General features: G+C 35.9%; 1 protein-coding gene across 2 annotated transcripts in view; it reads left to right on the top strand.

Annotated features, from left to right (window-relative positions):
• Positions 1-16,327, top strand: part of LOC126811199 (transmembrane protein 161B) — a 47,152-nt gene extending 30,825 nt beyond the window's left edge. For both annotated transcript variants that reach the window (XM_056098563.1, XM_050536763.2), the window contains exon 2: positions 8,010-16,327. In XM_056098563.1, coding sequence (XP_055954538.1) covers positions 8,071-9,549 — 1,479 coding nt within the window. In that variant the 5' untranslated portion in view covers positions 8,010-8,070 and the 3' untranslated portion in view covers positions 9,550-16,327. The remainder of the gene's footprint in view (positions 1-8,009) is intronic.
• Positions 16,328-16,575: the final 248 nt, after the last annotated feature.

Here is a 16,575-nt window from a genome sequence, read left to right on the forward strand (position 1 = left end):
GCAGCTCAGTGGTTCTGTTGGGGCGATAAGTTCTTCATAATGATCATACTCTCAAAGCATGTGAAGTGTCCATGACTATTTATCATATGACAACCTGCATAGGTATTTGCATTTCATTATCCCCTACTTTTTTTGAAGAGTATATATAGTTAATAACTGAGAGTACAATCGTATAGATTCATTGCCATGTGAATTTCAAAACGAAGCCAGGATTTTCGGAAATTGATTGTGTTACTGAGACGCACGATTATAAAATTCTGAAGAGAAATAGAAAGACATCGAACTGTCTGCAGATAATTAATGCTGTGGGCATTTGTTTCGTTGCCTGGCACTGGCAACCTATCTTTTAAGTCATACAGTGAAAATGTCAGTTTTTGTCACCACTGCCCGTCAAAATAAAATTTACCTTGATGTAATAATTGCTAGAAATAACAATTCATAAACAAATATCTATTAAGTGAATCGGGGATTAGTTTGATTTTGTATGGGCTTCATGGCAGAAAAATAAGGTTGTCTTTTTATACGCCCACATTAAAATGTGGTCGGAATAAAGTTGATAATTACTGCCGGAGTTATGGCCCTTGATCACTTCAAAATATCTTGTGGACGCTCTAGAGGTCAAAGTTAATACCCGATTGACTTTAAATTTATACACAGTGTTTAAGGTCATGAGTCTTAAAGTCTAAAGTTAATATCCGATTGATAATTACTGCCGGAGTTATGGCCCTTGATCACTTCAAAATATCTTGTGGACGCTCTAGAGGTCAAAGTTAATACCCGATTGACTTTAAATTTATACACAGTGTTTAAGGTCATGAGACGAAGAAGCCTATTGAATTTCAACGATTTCCGATAATTACTGCCAGAGTTATGGCCTTTGATCACTTGAAAAAATCTTGGACGGTCTAGAGGTCAAAGTTAATATCCGATTGACTTCAAATTTATACACTTAATGAGTTGTTACTCTTAATCAGATTTTAATGTATTATAAATGCTTCAATACCGAAAAAAGTAAAAATATGCGACAACTCTTGTTGACTGCCCGGACTATGTAGCTGCTGTGGGCGTATGTTTCGTTGCCTGGCAACCTATCTTTAATTTCTGTGATAAATGTTTTTATACGTCGCCCCTGTCCGTCCGTCCACAATTGATTCTGGACTCTCTACAGGTCACAATTCTTATCCGATTTTGACGAAACTTAAAATATAGGTTTATCCCCAAAAGATCTTGGCTGCTTTCGATATTGGCATGTATCGGACCGAAACTTCATGGATTATGGCCCCTGATTGTACAAAAAGTCAGTTTTTAGCTTGTGGACCCTATAGAGGTCACAACTTTTATCCGATTTTGTTGAAAATTGAAATGTAAGTTTATAACCCAAAGATCTCGGTTCTTTTCGATATTTGCGCATATCGGACCGTAACTTCCTGAATTATGGCCCCTGATTGTACGAAAAATCGCGTTTTTAACTTGTGGACCCTATAGTGGTCATAATTTTTATCCGATTTAAAAAAACGTATTATTATATCACCGTTACACCCTAAGGAAGGCTGAGTTCGAATTTCGTGAAAATCGGCCCAAAATTGACAGACAAAATGGCCGCCGTTTGTACTCAAATAGCGTAAAGATATGGTATATCAAGGTTGTGGATCCTATAGAGGTCACAATTTTTATCTGATTTTTTTAAAACTTGAAATGTAAGTTTATAACCCAAAGATCTCGGTTCCCTTGGATATTTGCGCATATCGGACAGTAACTTCCTGAATTATGGCCCCTGATTGTACGAAAAATCACGTTTTTAGCTTGTCGACCCTATAGAGGTCATAATTTTTATCCGATTTAAAAAAACGTATTATTATATCACCGTTACACCCTAAGGAAGGCTGAGTTCGAATTTCGTGAAAATCGGCTCAAAAGTGACAGACAAAATGGCCGCCCCTCGTTCTCAAATAGCGTAAAAATATGGTACATCAAGGTTGTGGACCCAATAAAAGTCACAATTTTATCCGATTTTGTTGAATTTGGAAATGTAAGTTTATAACCCAAATATCTTGTTTCCTTCGATATTCGCGCATATCTGACCGTAACTTCGTGAATTATAGCCACTGATTGTACGAAAAATCGCGTTTTTGGCTTGTGGACCCTATAGAGGTCATAATTTTTATCCGATTGAAAAAAAACGTATTATTATATCACCATTACACCCTAAGGATAGCTGAGTTTGAATTTCGTGAAAATCGGCTCAAAAGTGACAGACAAAATGGACGCCCTTCATTCTCAAATAGCGTAAAAATATGGTATATCAAGGTTGCGGATCCTATGGAGGTCACAATTTTTATCCGATCTCGGTTCTTTTCGATATTTGCGCATATTGAATTGTAATTTCCTGAAATATGGCCCTTGATTGAAGGAAAAATCACTTTCTTTTAAGCTTGTTCTCTATCCATCTCTCGCAAATGTGGGCGTATCCTGCCTGGTAGCCGCTGGTTTCACCTTTTAATCGAAATAGCCTGAAAACGAAATCGAAATTAAAAAAAACTGAGTCCGATGTTTTGTGCGCATTTGCATTGCGCATCGATTTGGTAATAACAAATTTTGAAAAAATAATATTTGCTTTCAAAAAGTGGTACCGAACTGTCAAAATTATAGTTTTTGTTGAAATTATGCCACTTCCGGTGTCGACAGGAAACTTTATCGGTAACAAAAAAAATGACATTTTGGAAAACGGAGCATATGAACTTTGTATCAAACAAATCGAACGATCATTAATGAATCTAGGAGCGTAAAACTGAATTAGCCAATAGCGGCCAAGGAAAATTATTTAGAAAAAAATTGTTGACATTTTCGCTGAAATCAGACGACCCTTTAGCCCTGGATAAAATATCATCAAAAAATATTCATTAATAAAAAAGTTTTTTGTAAAAATTTAAATTTTCAAAATTTGGCGCCTAATATCTCCGAAGATTCATCGAAAATCAACAATCTAAAGAACCGTAGCTACTTGCCTTGTCTCTGCCTATGTCAAAATGTATCAAATGTTAAAATCCAGCAATTATTGTAAATGTTACAACAAAATTTCAAAAATTAACCACTTCGGTGATTTCAGACATTTCGCATTGTCACAGAACGTTCAAAATAGCTTTAATCTCTAAGTCACACACACTACGGAATACCCAATTTTCGCAAAAAGTTTTATTAAATAATTTAGCATTATATAACAGTTGTCATACTAATTATTATAATTTTGATTCTTTTTTTTTTTTAGGGAACTATATTTAACACCTCAAGCATCACATATTTGTAATTGTTGACCAGTTAAACAAATTGAAAGAACCGACAAACATAAGGCCTTTATTATTAGGCCTTGATTTGATATTTATTTACATTGATGAAAATATATTAAAAAAAAGGAAGTAGGCTCAATAGGCTATAATACCAATTTGAATGAATAATAGAAATATTCAAAAGTGAAGTAAAAACAAAACAATTCTTTGAGTCAAATTGTAGCTTCCAGGCCTAGGCCTTTATAAACATGACTACCAGTACCATAGCCTATCAGTAACTGAGTAACCTACTTTTACGCTTTAGTCCTTAGAGAATAACTTTTTATTGGTCTTTGTTGTTATCTTCTGAGTAGAAAATAATATGTGTAAAAGCAGAATTCTAACAATGATCAGTAGAAAACGACAACAACTCTTGTACAATAGGTCCTAAAGTAGCAGGATGCTAGTATCTGGAGAACATCTAGACTGGGATCTCAGCGATACACAAGGGGTTGCAGGATAAAGTAGAAATAGTAGCCCCTCAAACCAGTAAAAAAGATGAACTCCTAGTAGAAGTATAGGTGGTATTTATTAAACATTTCGGACTATGGTGTCCTTCCTCAGTAAATGAGTAGGATGAAGCGAAGCGGCGGTATTTATACTAATTGATTGTGACGTAACGTGATTATTTAGGATTGTTTATGAGTGAATTGGATTAATCATGATCATCTGGGAGTGGTCATGATTATTCAAGAAGGTTTACATATAAAAGAGAATTTTGATAATAAAATCTAAAGTTTTTTTAATAAAAAAATGTATATATATCGCTCGATTCGCGGTAACATGATGGGATGATATGATTAATACAGATGATTAACAAATTTCTCATATACAAATTGATTTAAAAAATGAAATTAATAATTACAAAGTTAAATATACTATTCAAAAAAAGTAGGGGATATTTGATTTTGGGGGCATAATACTAAAATATGCAAATGACTACGAAAAAAGTCACTATAGAACCTAACAGAAGAAACATTTCCAGTTACATGTGACGCCCAAACGCACCAATAGCTACCGCATGGAATGCAGGTGATGCTTGGGATCATCATGGGGGTCCAACCCAAGATTTGCACGACTCTGACTTTGAATGTTACAGTCATTGTGGCATTGAATTCCAGGGTGGAAACATCAGTTAAATTGTTTTAGTGACCAGAAAACAAATTTTGATATGCGTCGGCTTACCCAAAATGAAAGGTTACGTGCCCTTGGCATGCTACAGATCGGCACAACACAGGCGGTTGTGGCGCGGACGATGAATGTTTCTCAGTCTGTCATAAGCAGGCTATGGTCCAGATACCGTGATACACAATCTGTACAGGACAGACCACGCTCAGGTCGACCAAGGGCGACAACTCAAGCCCAGGATCGATTTATCCCTACCTTGGCCTTGAGAAATCGTGTCATCACAGCAAATCAGATCAGCGCTCGTCTTCAAACAGACACTGGTGTGAGAGTGAGTGGCCAGACGATTCGGAATCGACTGCATAGGGGTCACCTTCGCGCCCGACGTCCTCGCGTGATCCCTTGTTTGAGAGATCATCACATTCAGGCAATACGTCGTTGGTGTAGGGATCGTCAACACTGGGATAATCGACGCTGGAGCAATGTGATGTTTTCAGATGAGTCAAGGTTCACTGTTGATTTTTTGGACAGACGTAGGAGGGTGTGGCGTCGTCGAAACGAGCGCTTCCAAGACGTTAACGTCATCAGACATGATCGATTTGGGGGTGGTTCTGTTATGGTGTGAGGAGGCATCACTGTTGCTGGAAGAACGGCTTTACATGTTGTTGCAGGGCGTGTTACAGGCCAGTACTACCGGGACAACATCTTGGCAGTCCATGTTGTGCCGTTCGCACAACGTCATGGCCGCCGTTTCATCTTCCAGGATGACAACGCAAGATGTCACAGGGCCAGGATCGTTACAGGTTACCTCCAACAACAGAACATCACCACATTACCTTGGCCAGCACTGAATCCCGACCTCTCCCCCATCGAGCATGTCTGGGACATGCTTGGACAGAGGTTACGTCAACGTCAACAACGTCCTGCCAATGTCCAAGAACTTGCTGCTGCGTTGCAACAGGAATGGGACAATCTGGACCAAAATGACCTTAGACGTCTCATTAGGAGTATGCCACGTCGGATCAATGCTTGTTTGGCAAACAGAGGAGGATTTACCCGTTACTGACTTGGTTGTGATGCTGTGGTAACTTTGCTGTTTGACCCCGGGTATCATTTTACCCATATAATGGTCAGTCTGTGCCTTACTTAGTCTAACGATCATTTGGAATAAATCGATGAATGTGAACTTCATTTCATTTTGTCATTTGTTTCTTCGTCAGTTTCATTAGGTGACTTTAATAACACTTAAAAATCAAATATCCCCTACTTTTTTTGAATAGTATATAATTTTAAAGAATTAGAGTTCTTAATATTAAATTATGCAGGAACAGTTCTAATTCTAACAATGATGTAAGCAACGATTGCTGCGAACAATGTTAGTGAAACGACAGTTGTCCTATTTTTAGAATTATGTGGTTGCTATGACAACCATCCAAAGTCCTTAATATTTCACTAAAATTATACAATTCATAATATTTTATATTACATGGGCTGTAAATATATACTAAATTGCTTTCAGCTACCGTACTTAAAATGTGATCATTTGGTTCGTCATAGTAAACACCATTGAAAATGGAATAACATTGCCTTTTTATACGTCCACATGCCGTCGCCCCTGTCCGTCCGGATGTCCGTCCGTCCGTCCACAATTGTTTGTGGACTCTCTACAGGTCACAATTCTTATCCGATTTTGACGAAACTTGAAATATAGGTTTATCCCCAAAAGATCTCGGCTGCTTTCGATATTGGCATGTATCGGATCGAAACTTCATGGATTATGGCCCCTGATTGTATGAAAAATCACGTTTTTAGCTTGTGGACCCTATAGAGGTCACAATTTTTATCTGATTTTTTTAAAACTTTAAATGTAAGTTTATAACCCAAAGATCTCAGTTCCTTTCGATATTCGCGCATATCGGACCTTAACTTCCTGAATTATGGCCCCTGATTGTACGAAAAATCACGTTTTTAGCTTGTGGACCCAATAGAGGTCATAATTTTTATCCTATTTAAAAACCGTTTTATTATATCACCGTTATACCCTAAGGACGGCTAAGTTGGAATTTCGTGAAAATCGGCCTAAAACTGACAGACAAAATGGCCGCCCCTGGTTCTCAAATAGCGTAAAAATATGGTACATCAAGGTTGTGGACCCAATAGAGGTCACAATTTTGATCCGATTTTGTTGAAATTATAAATGTAATTTTATAACCCTCTAGAGGTCACAATTTTCTTTTGATTTTTATGTAACTTGAAATGTAAGTTAATAACACAAAGATCTTGGTTCCTTTCGATATTCGGCATATCGGATAGTAACTTCCTGAATTATGGCCCTTGATTGTACGAAAAATCGCGTGTATAGCTTGTGGTCCTTGTAGAGGTCACAATTTTTATCTGATTTAAAAAACAGTTTTAATATATCACCATTACACACTAAGATCATGGATCCTTTTGATAATCCCGGATACCCGAACTTAACTTCCTGGATTATGGCCCCTTATTGTTTGAAAAATGGCATTTTTAGCTTGCGGATTCTCTAGAGATCACAATTTTTTTTCCGATTTTAAATATTTCACCATTCCACCATAATGAAGGTTGAATTCGAATTTCGGGAAAATCGAAATGAAACTTCCCAACAAAATGCCCGCTCTTTGTTCGCAAATTGTGTAAAAGTATGCAATACAAAGGTTGTCAACCCTCTAGGGGTCACAATTTTTGTCCGATTCTGATGAAACTTAAATCATATCTTTATATCCCAAAGATCTCGGTCCCTTTTGATATTTGTGCATTTCAGACCATAACTTTCTGGATTATTGCCCCTGACTGTACAAAAAATCCCTGTTTGTTTTTAGCTTGTTCTCTATCCATCTCTTGCAAAATGTGGGCGTATCCTGCCTGGCAGCTGCTGGTTGATGAAAAAATTGACCAAAATCACTTTGACAAAATAGAATTTTTGAGAAAACCTATGTATTTTGGAGTTGCTTGAGAAATCTAAGTAATTGTTACAAAAATGTGAAAATCGAAACATAATTAGCCTTAAAGTTGTATTTCATGAATTTACATCTACATTTTTGATAGGTTTGCTATGAAATGAAATATGACATCGCAAAAAACACTAAAAATGACTTTTTCAAGGCGTTGAAAAACCTTTCTTCTGTGAAAAGTCAAAAATCGCAACTTTGAGCCTCCATAAAAAAAAAAATTTTCATCCGATTTTGAATCTGTAAAAAGTTTTGGGAGAAGAATGATGAGATCTACTTGAAAAGTTAATAAAATCAAATGTATAATCATAATCTCAAAATCACCTTTTCCACCTAGTATTAAATTGATATCGGTGTCTTGTAAATACACTCATTACCTAGACAAACGAATAAATATGCAACAAATCTTGTCAACTGTTTGGAGGATTTAGCTGCTGTGGGCGTATGTTTCGTGGCCTGGCAACCTATCTTTTTAAACTAGAACAATATTGCTATAAATAAACATCATAACACAAGGCTACTCGCAATGCATAAACAAATTTATTTAAGTCATTAATTACATTTTCTATTTAAATTTCAGAGAAATTTTACAAATTTGAGAAGATAATTCAAAAGGAAAATTTACTGAGTTTATATACAAAATGGCCATCCTTGGAGTGCAGTTTGTGTTCAGCTTGGTGATGTTTAGCTTCCTCCAGAAGTTGTCACCATATTTCTCTTTTGGTCAGTGGTTACTATGTAATAAGCTAGTTCGATTTCTATACCCAACAGATGAAGAGTTAAAATCTTTAGCAGGAATATCAACTGGTGTTAAAGGAAAGGTCAAAAGAAATGATTATAAGAAAATGATTAATAATACAAAAAAAGATGACAGTTTTACAGTTCCTAGAAATTTACCAATTCAATTAGATACGGTCAAGGTGCAAGCTGTTGATCTTTTACCACTCAAATATTTCACAGATTTTCAGTGGCTGATGGATTTTTCGCTCTCTTCTGTTATTGTTTATACTCTCACAGAAATATATTTTGCTGTAGCTTCCCACAAGATAGAATTTAATGTTAGTATATTGTGGTGTTTGTTAACTATTGGATTCTGTTTGCGTGTTTTGATGTCCCAAACTGCTATGTATTTCAAAGCTGAGGAAGGCGGAGAGAGAATTCTTTGTATCACATTTGGATTCTTTTACTTGGTATTAGGAATGGGTGTATTGGTGATAAATGACATAGTTCTAGAGTTTGGATTAGAGGAAGGTTACAACAACTTCTCTGGTAATGCCATGGAATTCTTAAAACATCAGGGAGTAGAATCTCAAGGCCCACTCTCCTTCCTTACCTTTAAAATAGTTCTAGCTATTTTGTGTGCATTTATTGGTGGTATATTAACATTCCCAGGTCTGCGAATGGCTAAACTTCATCTGGATTCCTTGAAATATGCCAAAGAATCACCCTTCAAACAAACAATCCTCCATATGAACTTCATTCTGCCACTTTTCATTTGCCTTACATGGGCTCGTCCTATTGCTAGAGATGTTTTTTGTGTCCGCAGATATTCTGGGGATCCTTATCTTACAGATGCAGCATTTGATAGTATTCGTCTTATCTTGGTTATTTTCTTTTTCTTTGTAAGATTAATTTTATTGCCAATACACTTGCAATCTCATCTTAATATGGCACATGAGAAAATAGAAATGATGAAGAAAGAAAGTGGTAGAATTAATAGTTTAGAGCTACAGAAAACTGTGGCACGTGTATTTTACTATTTGTGTGTGGTCACATTACAATATATTACACCAGCATTGTTGATTTTATTTTTGACATTTCTACTGAAAACTCTAGGAGACTACTCGTGGAGTGATGTGTTTGGTGATAAAGTTAAAGTTCTATGGTCTGTCAGAAATGTTGCTTCGGGCATGTCAATGACAGCCCCGCCTGCTAACAGTACAGACAGTATTGCCAACACAGCTGCTCAGTTCTCATGGGCTATAAGTAACTTGCGAAATGTTTTTACATCAGTGTGGTATCGCGGTCTATTGTCATTCATCATGTGGTGGGTTTGTACATCATGGTTTTTAAGCAGCGTATTTGGAATAATGTATTATACGCAAATAGAAAAGGTATAAGTGAAGGTTTTTCAATATTGAAAAAAATAAATAAATGAATAAATCTGAATTATGTCTGATTACAACTGTAAATCAGTGATTCATTTCATTCACCATCATGTGATCAGAGAAGTAGAGGTAGATTAATTAAATTATGAGTTGAGTTTTGAAAAGAGTAGTTATAGTTATGACTCATGACCTATATAACAATAGGTTACATTTTTATATGCCAAGAATTGAAATGTAATTGTAGGTATATTGTCATCAGCCCAATCTGTCCAGGCTAAAGTTATCATCCGATAAGACTCGAAATTTACTGGTACATGCATTGTTTATGTCACTTTACTTGTTTACTTTGTAAATTCTTGTGTTTGCTCTAGCAGTTATAAGTTGACTTGAAATCTATGTGTTTATGTTACTTTTTAAACAATTCTGATAATTGTCCCCCGCCTTTCGAAGAAAGCAGGGGACTATTAAAATGGGTTCGTCCGTCTGTCTGTCCGTCTGTCTGTCCGTCACACTTTTTGGGACACAATAACTCTCTTCCTAATTGAGCTAGAATGTTCAAACTTGGTGTATGTGTTTATTAGGTCAATGCCTTGATGGAGTTCGAAGATGAGCATTTTCCGCTTAGGGTAAGCAGAGATAAGCAATTTGATTGGTTGATGCTTTGGGACACGATAACTCTCTTCCTAATTGGGCTAGAATGTTCAAACTTGGTGTATGTGTTGATTAGGTCAATGCCTTGATGGAGTTCGAAGATGAGCATTTTCCGCTTAGGGTAAGCAGAGATAAGCAATTTGATTGGTTGATGCTTTGGGACACGATAACTTTTAATTGAGCTAGAATGTTCAAACTTGGTGTATGTGTTTATTAGGTCAATGCCTTGATGGAGTTCGAAGATGAGCATTTTCCGCTTAGGGTAAGCAGAGATAAGCAATTTGATTGGTTGATACTTTGGGGCACGATAACTCTCTTCCTAATTGAGCTAGAATGTTCAAACTTGGTGTATGTGTTGATTAGGTCAATGCCTTGATGGAGTTCGAAGATGAGCATTTTCCGCTTAGGGTAAGCAGAGATAAGCAATTTGATTGGTTGATGCTTTGGGACACGATAACTTTAGTTCTAATTAAGTGAGATTGATGAAACTTGGTGTATAGTTTCATTACAGTAATACCTTGACTAAGTTTGATAATGAGCATTTTCTGCTCAGGGTAAGCAGAGCGATACGCAATTTGATTGGTCGAGACTTTGGAAAACAATAACTCTCCTACTTTGATTGTTAGACTATAAGTAAAGATATACTGTTTGATTGTTCAATACTTTGTAAAAGATAATTTGTGATAAATTTATATGTGTCCTCTAATTATTTTCCCATTTCGGCGGGGGACATCAGCCTCACTGTTGGCTTGTTGCTTCATGGGTTGTTGCCCATGATTGCTTTTTATACGCCCACATGGAAATGTGGTCGTATATTGCCGTCGCCCCCATCCGTCCGTCTGTTGTCCACAATTTCTTGTGAACACTCTACAGACTACATTTATTATCTGATTGTTTTGAAATTGATATATGTTGTTTGCATTAGTGAGATGAAGAAGCCTATTTAATTTCAATAATTTCCATTAATTTCTTCTGGAGTTATGGCCCTTGTTTCACTTCATTGCACCTTGTCAACGCTCTAAAGAGTAAAGTTATCAACCGATCTGTATGAAATTTATTTGCATTATTTAAATTAGTGAAACGAAGAAGCCTATTGAATTTCAGCAATTTCCGTTAATTACATCTAGAGTTCTGGCCCTTGTTTCACTTTGTTGAATCTTGTGAACGCTCTAATGACAACAGTTATCATCCGATCTGTTCGAAATTGATATGCATCATTTAAATTAGTGCAACGAAGAAGCCTATTGAATTTCAGCAATTTCCGTTGATTACGCCGTGAGTTATGGCCCTTGATTTACTTTGTTGAACCTTGTGAACTTTTGAACGACAAAAGTTATCATCCGATCTGTTTGATATTGATATGCATCATTTAAATTAGTGAAACGAAGAAGCCTATTGAATTTCAGCAATTTCCGTTAATTATGCCGTGAGTTATGGCCCTTGTTTCACTTTGTTGTACCTTGTGAATGCTCTAATAACAAAAGTTATTATCCGATCAGTATGAAATTCATATGCATCATTTGAATTAGTAAAACAAAGAAGCCATTTGAATTTCAGCAATTTCCGTTAATTACATCTAGAGTTATGGCTCTTGTTTCACTTTGTTGAATCTTGTGAATGCTCTAATGACAACAGTTATCATCCGATCTGTTCGAAATTGATATGCATCATTTAAATTAGTGCAACGAAGAAGCCTATTGAATTTCAGCAATTTCCGTTGATTACGCCGTGGTTATGGCCCTTGATTTACTTTGTTGAACCTTGTGAACTTTTGAACGACAAAAGTTATCATCCGATCTGTATGAAATTTATATGCATTATTTGAATTAGTAAAACAAAAAAACCTGTCGAATTTCAACATTTTCTGTAGATTACTTCCAGAGTTATGGCCCTTGTTTTAGTTTTTAGAACCTTGTGAACCCTCAAACGACGAAAATTATTATGTCATCTGTATGAAATTATCTATTAAATGCTCCTAATTACCTATAAAAGAATAAATATGCGACAACCCTTGTCGATCGCTTGGATGATTTAGCTGCTGTGGATGTATGTTTTATTGCCTGGCAACCTATCTTTATGTGGATAGGACATGTACCGGTATCTATAAAAAGAAACACAATGCAGAAACCTTTATGAACCTGGTGGATAACTATACTGCTGTTGGCATATGTTATGTTGCCTAGCTACCTATATTTGGAGAAAATGTGTCATCCCATTATTAGAAAAAGAATAGACAGTGGACCAGTGCTTGTCGGATGACCACCTCAGATTATTATGAAAAAAATATATATTATAGTACATACAAACTTAAATGTAAAACTGCCAAGTTATATGACTCTAGCATTAATATTGACTGAGATACATGCATGGCCTTTGAATCAAGGTCCCATTCTATCTATGACTTGATTTCGGTGTACTGATTTTATATCTTCTAGTTAATCAATATTCTTGAAACTTTGGGGTTTGTAAGAGAATGTTTATTATATAGATTAAGAATTCACCATCAAATTTTATAGAGCCAGTACCTTCCACTGTGTATTGAGAGCCTTAAGTGCCAAATATTGATACTTATGCAAAAAAATCAATATTTTGATACAGTGTAGAAATTTTACTACACTATATTTGAAATTGTCACTTATCACATGCATAATGTATCTTTGTCAGTTTCTTGTAAAATTAGCTTTGAAAACCAACTCACACAGGGAAATAGGTAAAACCATGAAAAAAATATGAAACTTTATTGAAATGTTGCTTGTGTAGTCCATCAATGATGAAAGGCCCATCTTTGATATTTTACTCCTTCATTTTTTATTTTCATGAAATTTTTAAACTGTATTATTATATCACTGTTACACCCTAAGGACGGCTGAGTTCGAATTTCGTGAAAATCGGCCCAAAATTGACAGACAAAATGGCCGCCGTTCGTTCTCAAATAGCGTAAAAATACGGTATATCAAGGTTGTGGACCCTATAGAGGTCACAATTTTTATCCGATTTTGTTGAAACTTGAAATGTAAGTTTATAACCCAAAGATCTCGGTTCCTTTTGATATTCGGGCATATCGGTACGTAACTTCCTGAATTATGGCCCCTGATTGTACGAAAAATCGCGTTTTTAGCTTATGGACCCTATAGAGGTCATAATTTTTATCCGATTTAAAAAAAAGTATTATTATATCACTGTTACACCATAAGGACGGCTGAGATTGAATTTCGTGAAAATCGGCCCAAAACTGACAGACAAAATGGCCGCCCTTTGTTCTCAAATAGCGTCAAAATATGGTATATCAAGGTTGTGAATCCTATGGAGGTCACAATTTTTATCCTATTTTGTTGAAACTTGAAATGTAAGTTTATAACACAAAGATCTCGGTTCCTGTTGATATTTGCGCATATCGAATTGTAATTTCCTGAATTATGGCCCTTGATTGTAGGAAAAATCACTATCTTTTTAGCTTGTTCTCTATCCATCTCTTGAAAATGTGGGCGTATCCTGCCTGGCAGCCGCTGGTTAGCTTGTGGACCCTATAGAGGTCATAATTTTTATCCGATTTAAAAAAACATTTTAGTATATTACCGTTACACCCTAAGGATGATTGAGTTCGAATTTCTAGAAAATCGGCATAAAACTGACACAAAATGGTCGTCCCTCGTTCTCAAGTAGCGTAAAAATATGGTATATCAAGGTTGTAGACCCTCTAGAGGTCACAATTTTCTTCTAATTTTGATGAAACTTGAAATGTAAGTTTATAACCCAAAGATCTCGGTTCCTTTCGATATTCGCACATATTGGACCGTAACTTCCGGAATTATGGCCCCTGATTGTACAAAATCATGTTTTTCGCTTGTGGACCCTATACAGGTTATATTTTTTATCTGATTTAAAAAAATGTTTGAATATATCACTGTTACACCCTAAGGATGGTTGAGTTTGAATTTCGTAAAAATAGGACCAAAACTGACAGACAAAATGGCCGCCCCTCGTACTCAAATAGCGTAAAATTATGATATATCAAGGTTATGGACTCTCTAGAGCTCACAATTTTCTTCTGATTTTGATGAAACTTGAAATGTAAGTTTATAAGTTTATAACCCAAAGATCTCAGTTCCTTTTGATATTCGCATATATCGGACCGTAACTTCCTGAATTATGGCCCCTGATTGTACGGAAAATCGCGTTTTTAGCTTGTGGACCCTTATAGAGGTTATAATTTTTATCCGATTTCAAAAACCGTTTAAATATATCATCTTTACACCCTAAGGATGGTTGATTTCGAATTTCGTTAAAATACTCCCTTTTGACACTTCACCGACGATATCAAGGTTGTGGACCCTCTAGAGGTCACAATTTTCTTCTGATTTTGATGAAACTTGAAATGTAAGTTTATAACCCAAAGATCTTGGTTCCTGTCGATATTTGCGCATATCGGATGGTAAATTCCTGAATTATGGCCCCTGATTGTACGTAAAATCGCTTTTTGTTTAGCTTGTTCTCTATCCATCTCTTGCAAAATGTGGGCGTATCCTGCCTGGCAGCCGCTGGTTCCTGATTTGAATGAATTGATTATAATATTTCTAATTGCATGATCATCATAAAACAAGGCCTTGTAAGAACATTTTGTGCTTACTTATAACAATTATGCATCAATATCAGACCCAGGGGGTACCATTAATTTATGATTCACCATCAAAAACATGGAAAGTTCAAAATTTGTAACATGTTCATATATTTATATTTTTCGCCCATTTGAAAGGATATCACTTCCAATACTTTGATTATCATCAAATCACACCCTGTAAGAGCAAGCTCATGACTTATGCATAGCTTCTATAACCTGTAGTAATCCCCTAATTATGTATACTCCCCACCTAATTCATTCAAGGGACCTAGCAAAAAAAATTTTTTTTTAATATATACTTGAATATAAATCATTATACAATAGAATAACATACTCTTCAAAAAAAGTAGGGGATATTCAGAAACAATACAAAACTGCAGAAATGCACTGCTGTTTTTATTAGAGGTAACCAGTGTATGTCAATAACAGGCCAATTGTCTACACATGAACATACATGTAAACAGCCCATATGGGCGGCATATCTGACGGCCCCATTTCACTCGCAAAGAGATGCACAGTCAAAAATGAAAATGGACGTTTTTGATTTTTGTCGTAATAATCAGTAATTGCTCCACCAATCCCCAGACATTCGTCAATTCTTCATGGCATGCTCCTAGTCAACTGTCCAATCACGATTTGGGGCAATCTGACCCACTCCTCTTGCAGTGCCACGGCCAATTCCTGCAGTGTTGTCGGTTGAAGTTGACGTCGACGAACACGTCTCCCGATCAAATTAAATGTAACACACTAAAGCAAAGATACGCTAAACAGTAAATCTTATGCAAGAACCGATAGGAAAGCAAACATGGATATATAACCCAGCATGCGGCAGTTTTCATCAACTCTTCCTTGAAGTGTCAAATTTGACAATAAACCCCTCCCACATGTATGGCGCTATTACGTGTCGCATGTGCAGCTCAGTGGTTTTGTTGGGACGATAAGTTCATCTGTGAACATACTCTCAAAGCATGTCAAATGTCCATGACTATTTATCATATCACAACCTGCATAGGTATTTGTATTTCAATATCCTCTCCTTTTTTTTGAAGAGTGTATTTAAGTATATATTAAAAAAACACACACTTTCTTTTCTGAAAACATAATTTAAACCTTTCCAAGTTACTGCTTTGGAGAAGTTCAGTTGATAATTTGGGTGATCAGCTGCTCTCTACCCTGTTTTGCAATGTTATCTCCCTTGAATGAATAATAGTGTACAAGCAACATTTCCCCTATACCTATACCTATACTTTCTGAGAATTTGGTCCACTAGACATGGAATGATCCCTGTAAGTTTATGCATGAAACCTCCTGTGTGCATCAAAGCAGACTGTTAATGACATGCGGGAGCGTGTGAACATTTACATCTGTAAATGAGAAATAATGATTTAGCTGCTAGATGAATTTATTCAATATATTCATATTCATAATGAATGACTTGAATATAAATGTAGATTTTTGTATAGAATATAATAAATGGAATGTTAGTAAAAAATAATTTGTAATATATCAGTGCTGACTTGTTTTAGATATTTTTTTATTTATTAAAGATACATTATGGGAGATTAGATAAAGAGCTGGCAGTTCTCACTGTAATAGTTAACAATCCAACAGTGAGGCTGATGTCCCCCACCGAAATCCCAAAATAAAGAGATGACACATATTAATTAATAGCACCTTTATTTTTATACGCCCACATTTTCATGTGGACATATATTGTCGCCGCCCCTGTTCGTCCACAATTGTTTGTGGTCACAATACTTATCTGATTT

Source organism: Patella vulgata, chromosome 2, assembly GCF_932274485.2.
Source record: "Patella vulgata chromosome 2, xgPatVulg1.2, whole genome shotgun sequence".
NCBI classification, from domain to species: Eukaryota; Metazoa; Mollusca; class Gastropoda; family Patellidae; genus Patella; species Patella vulgata.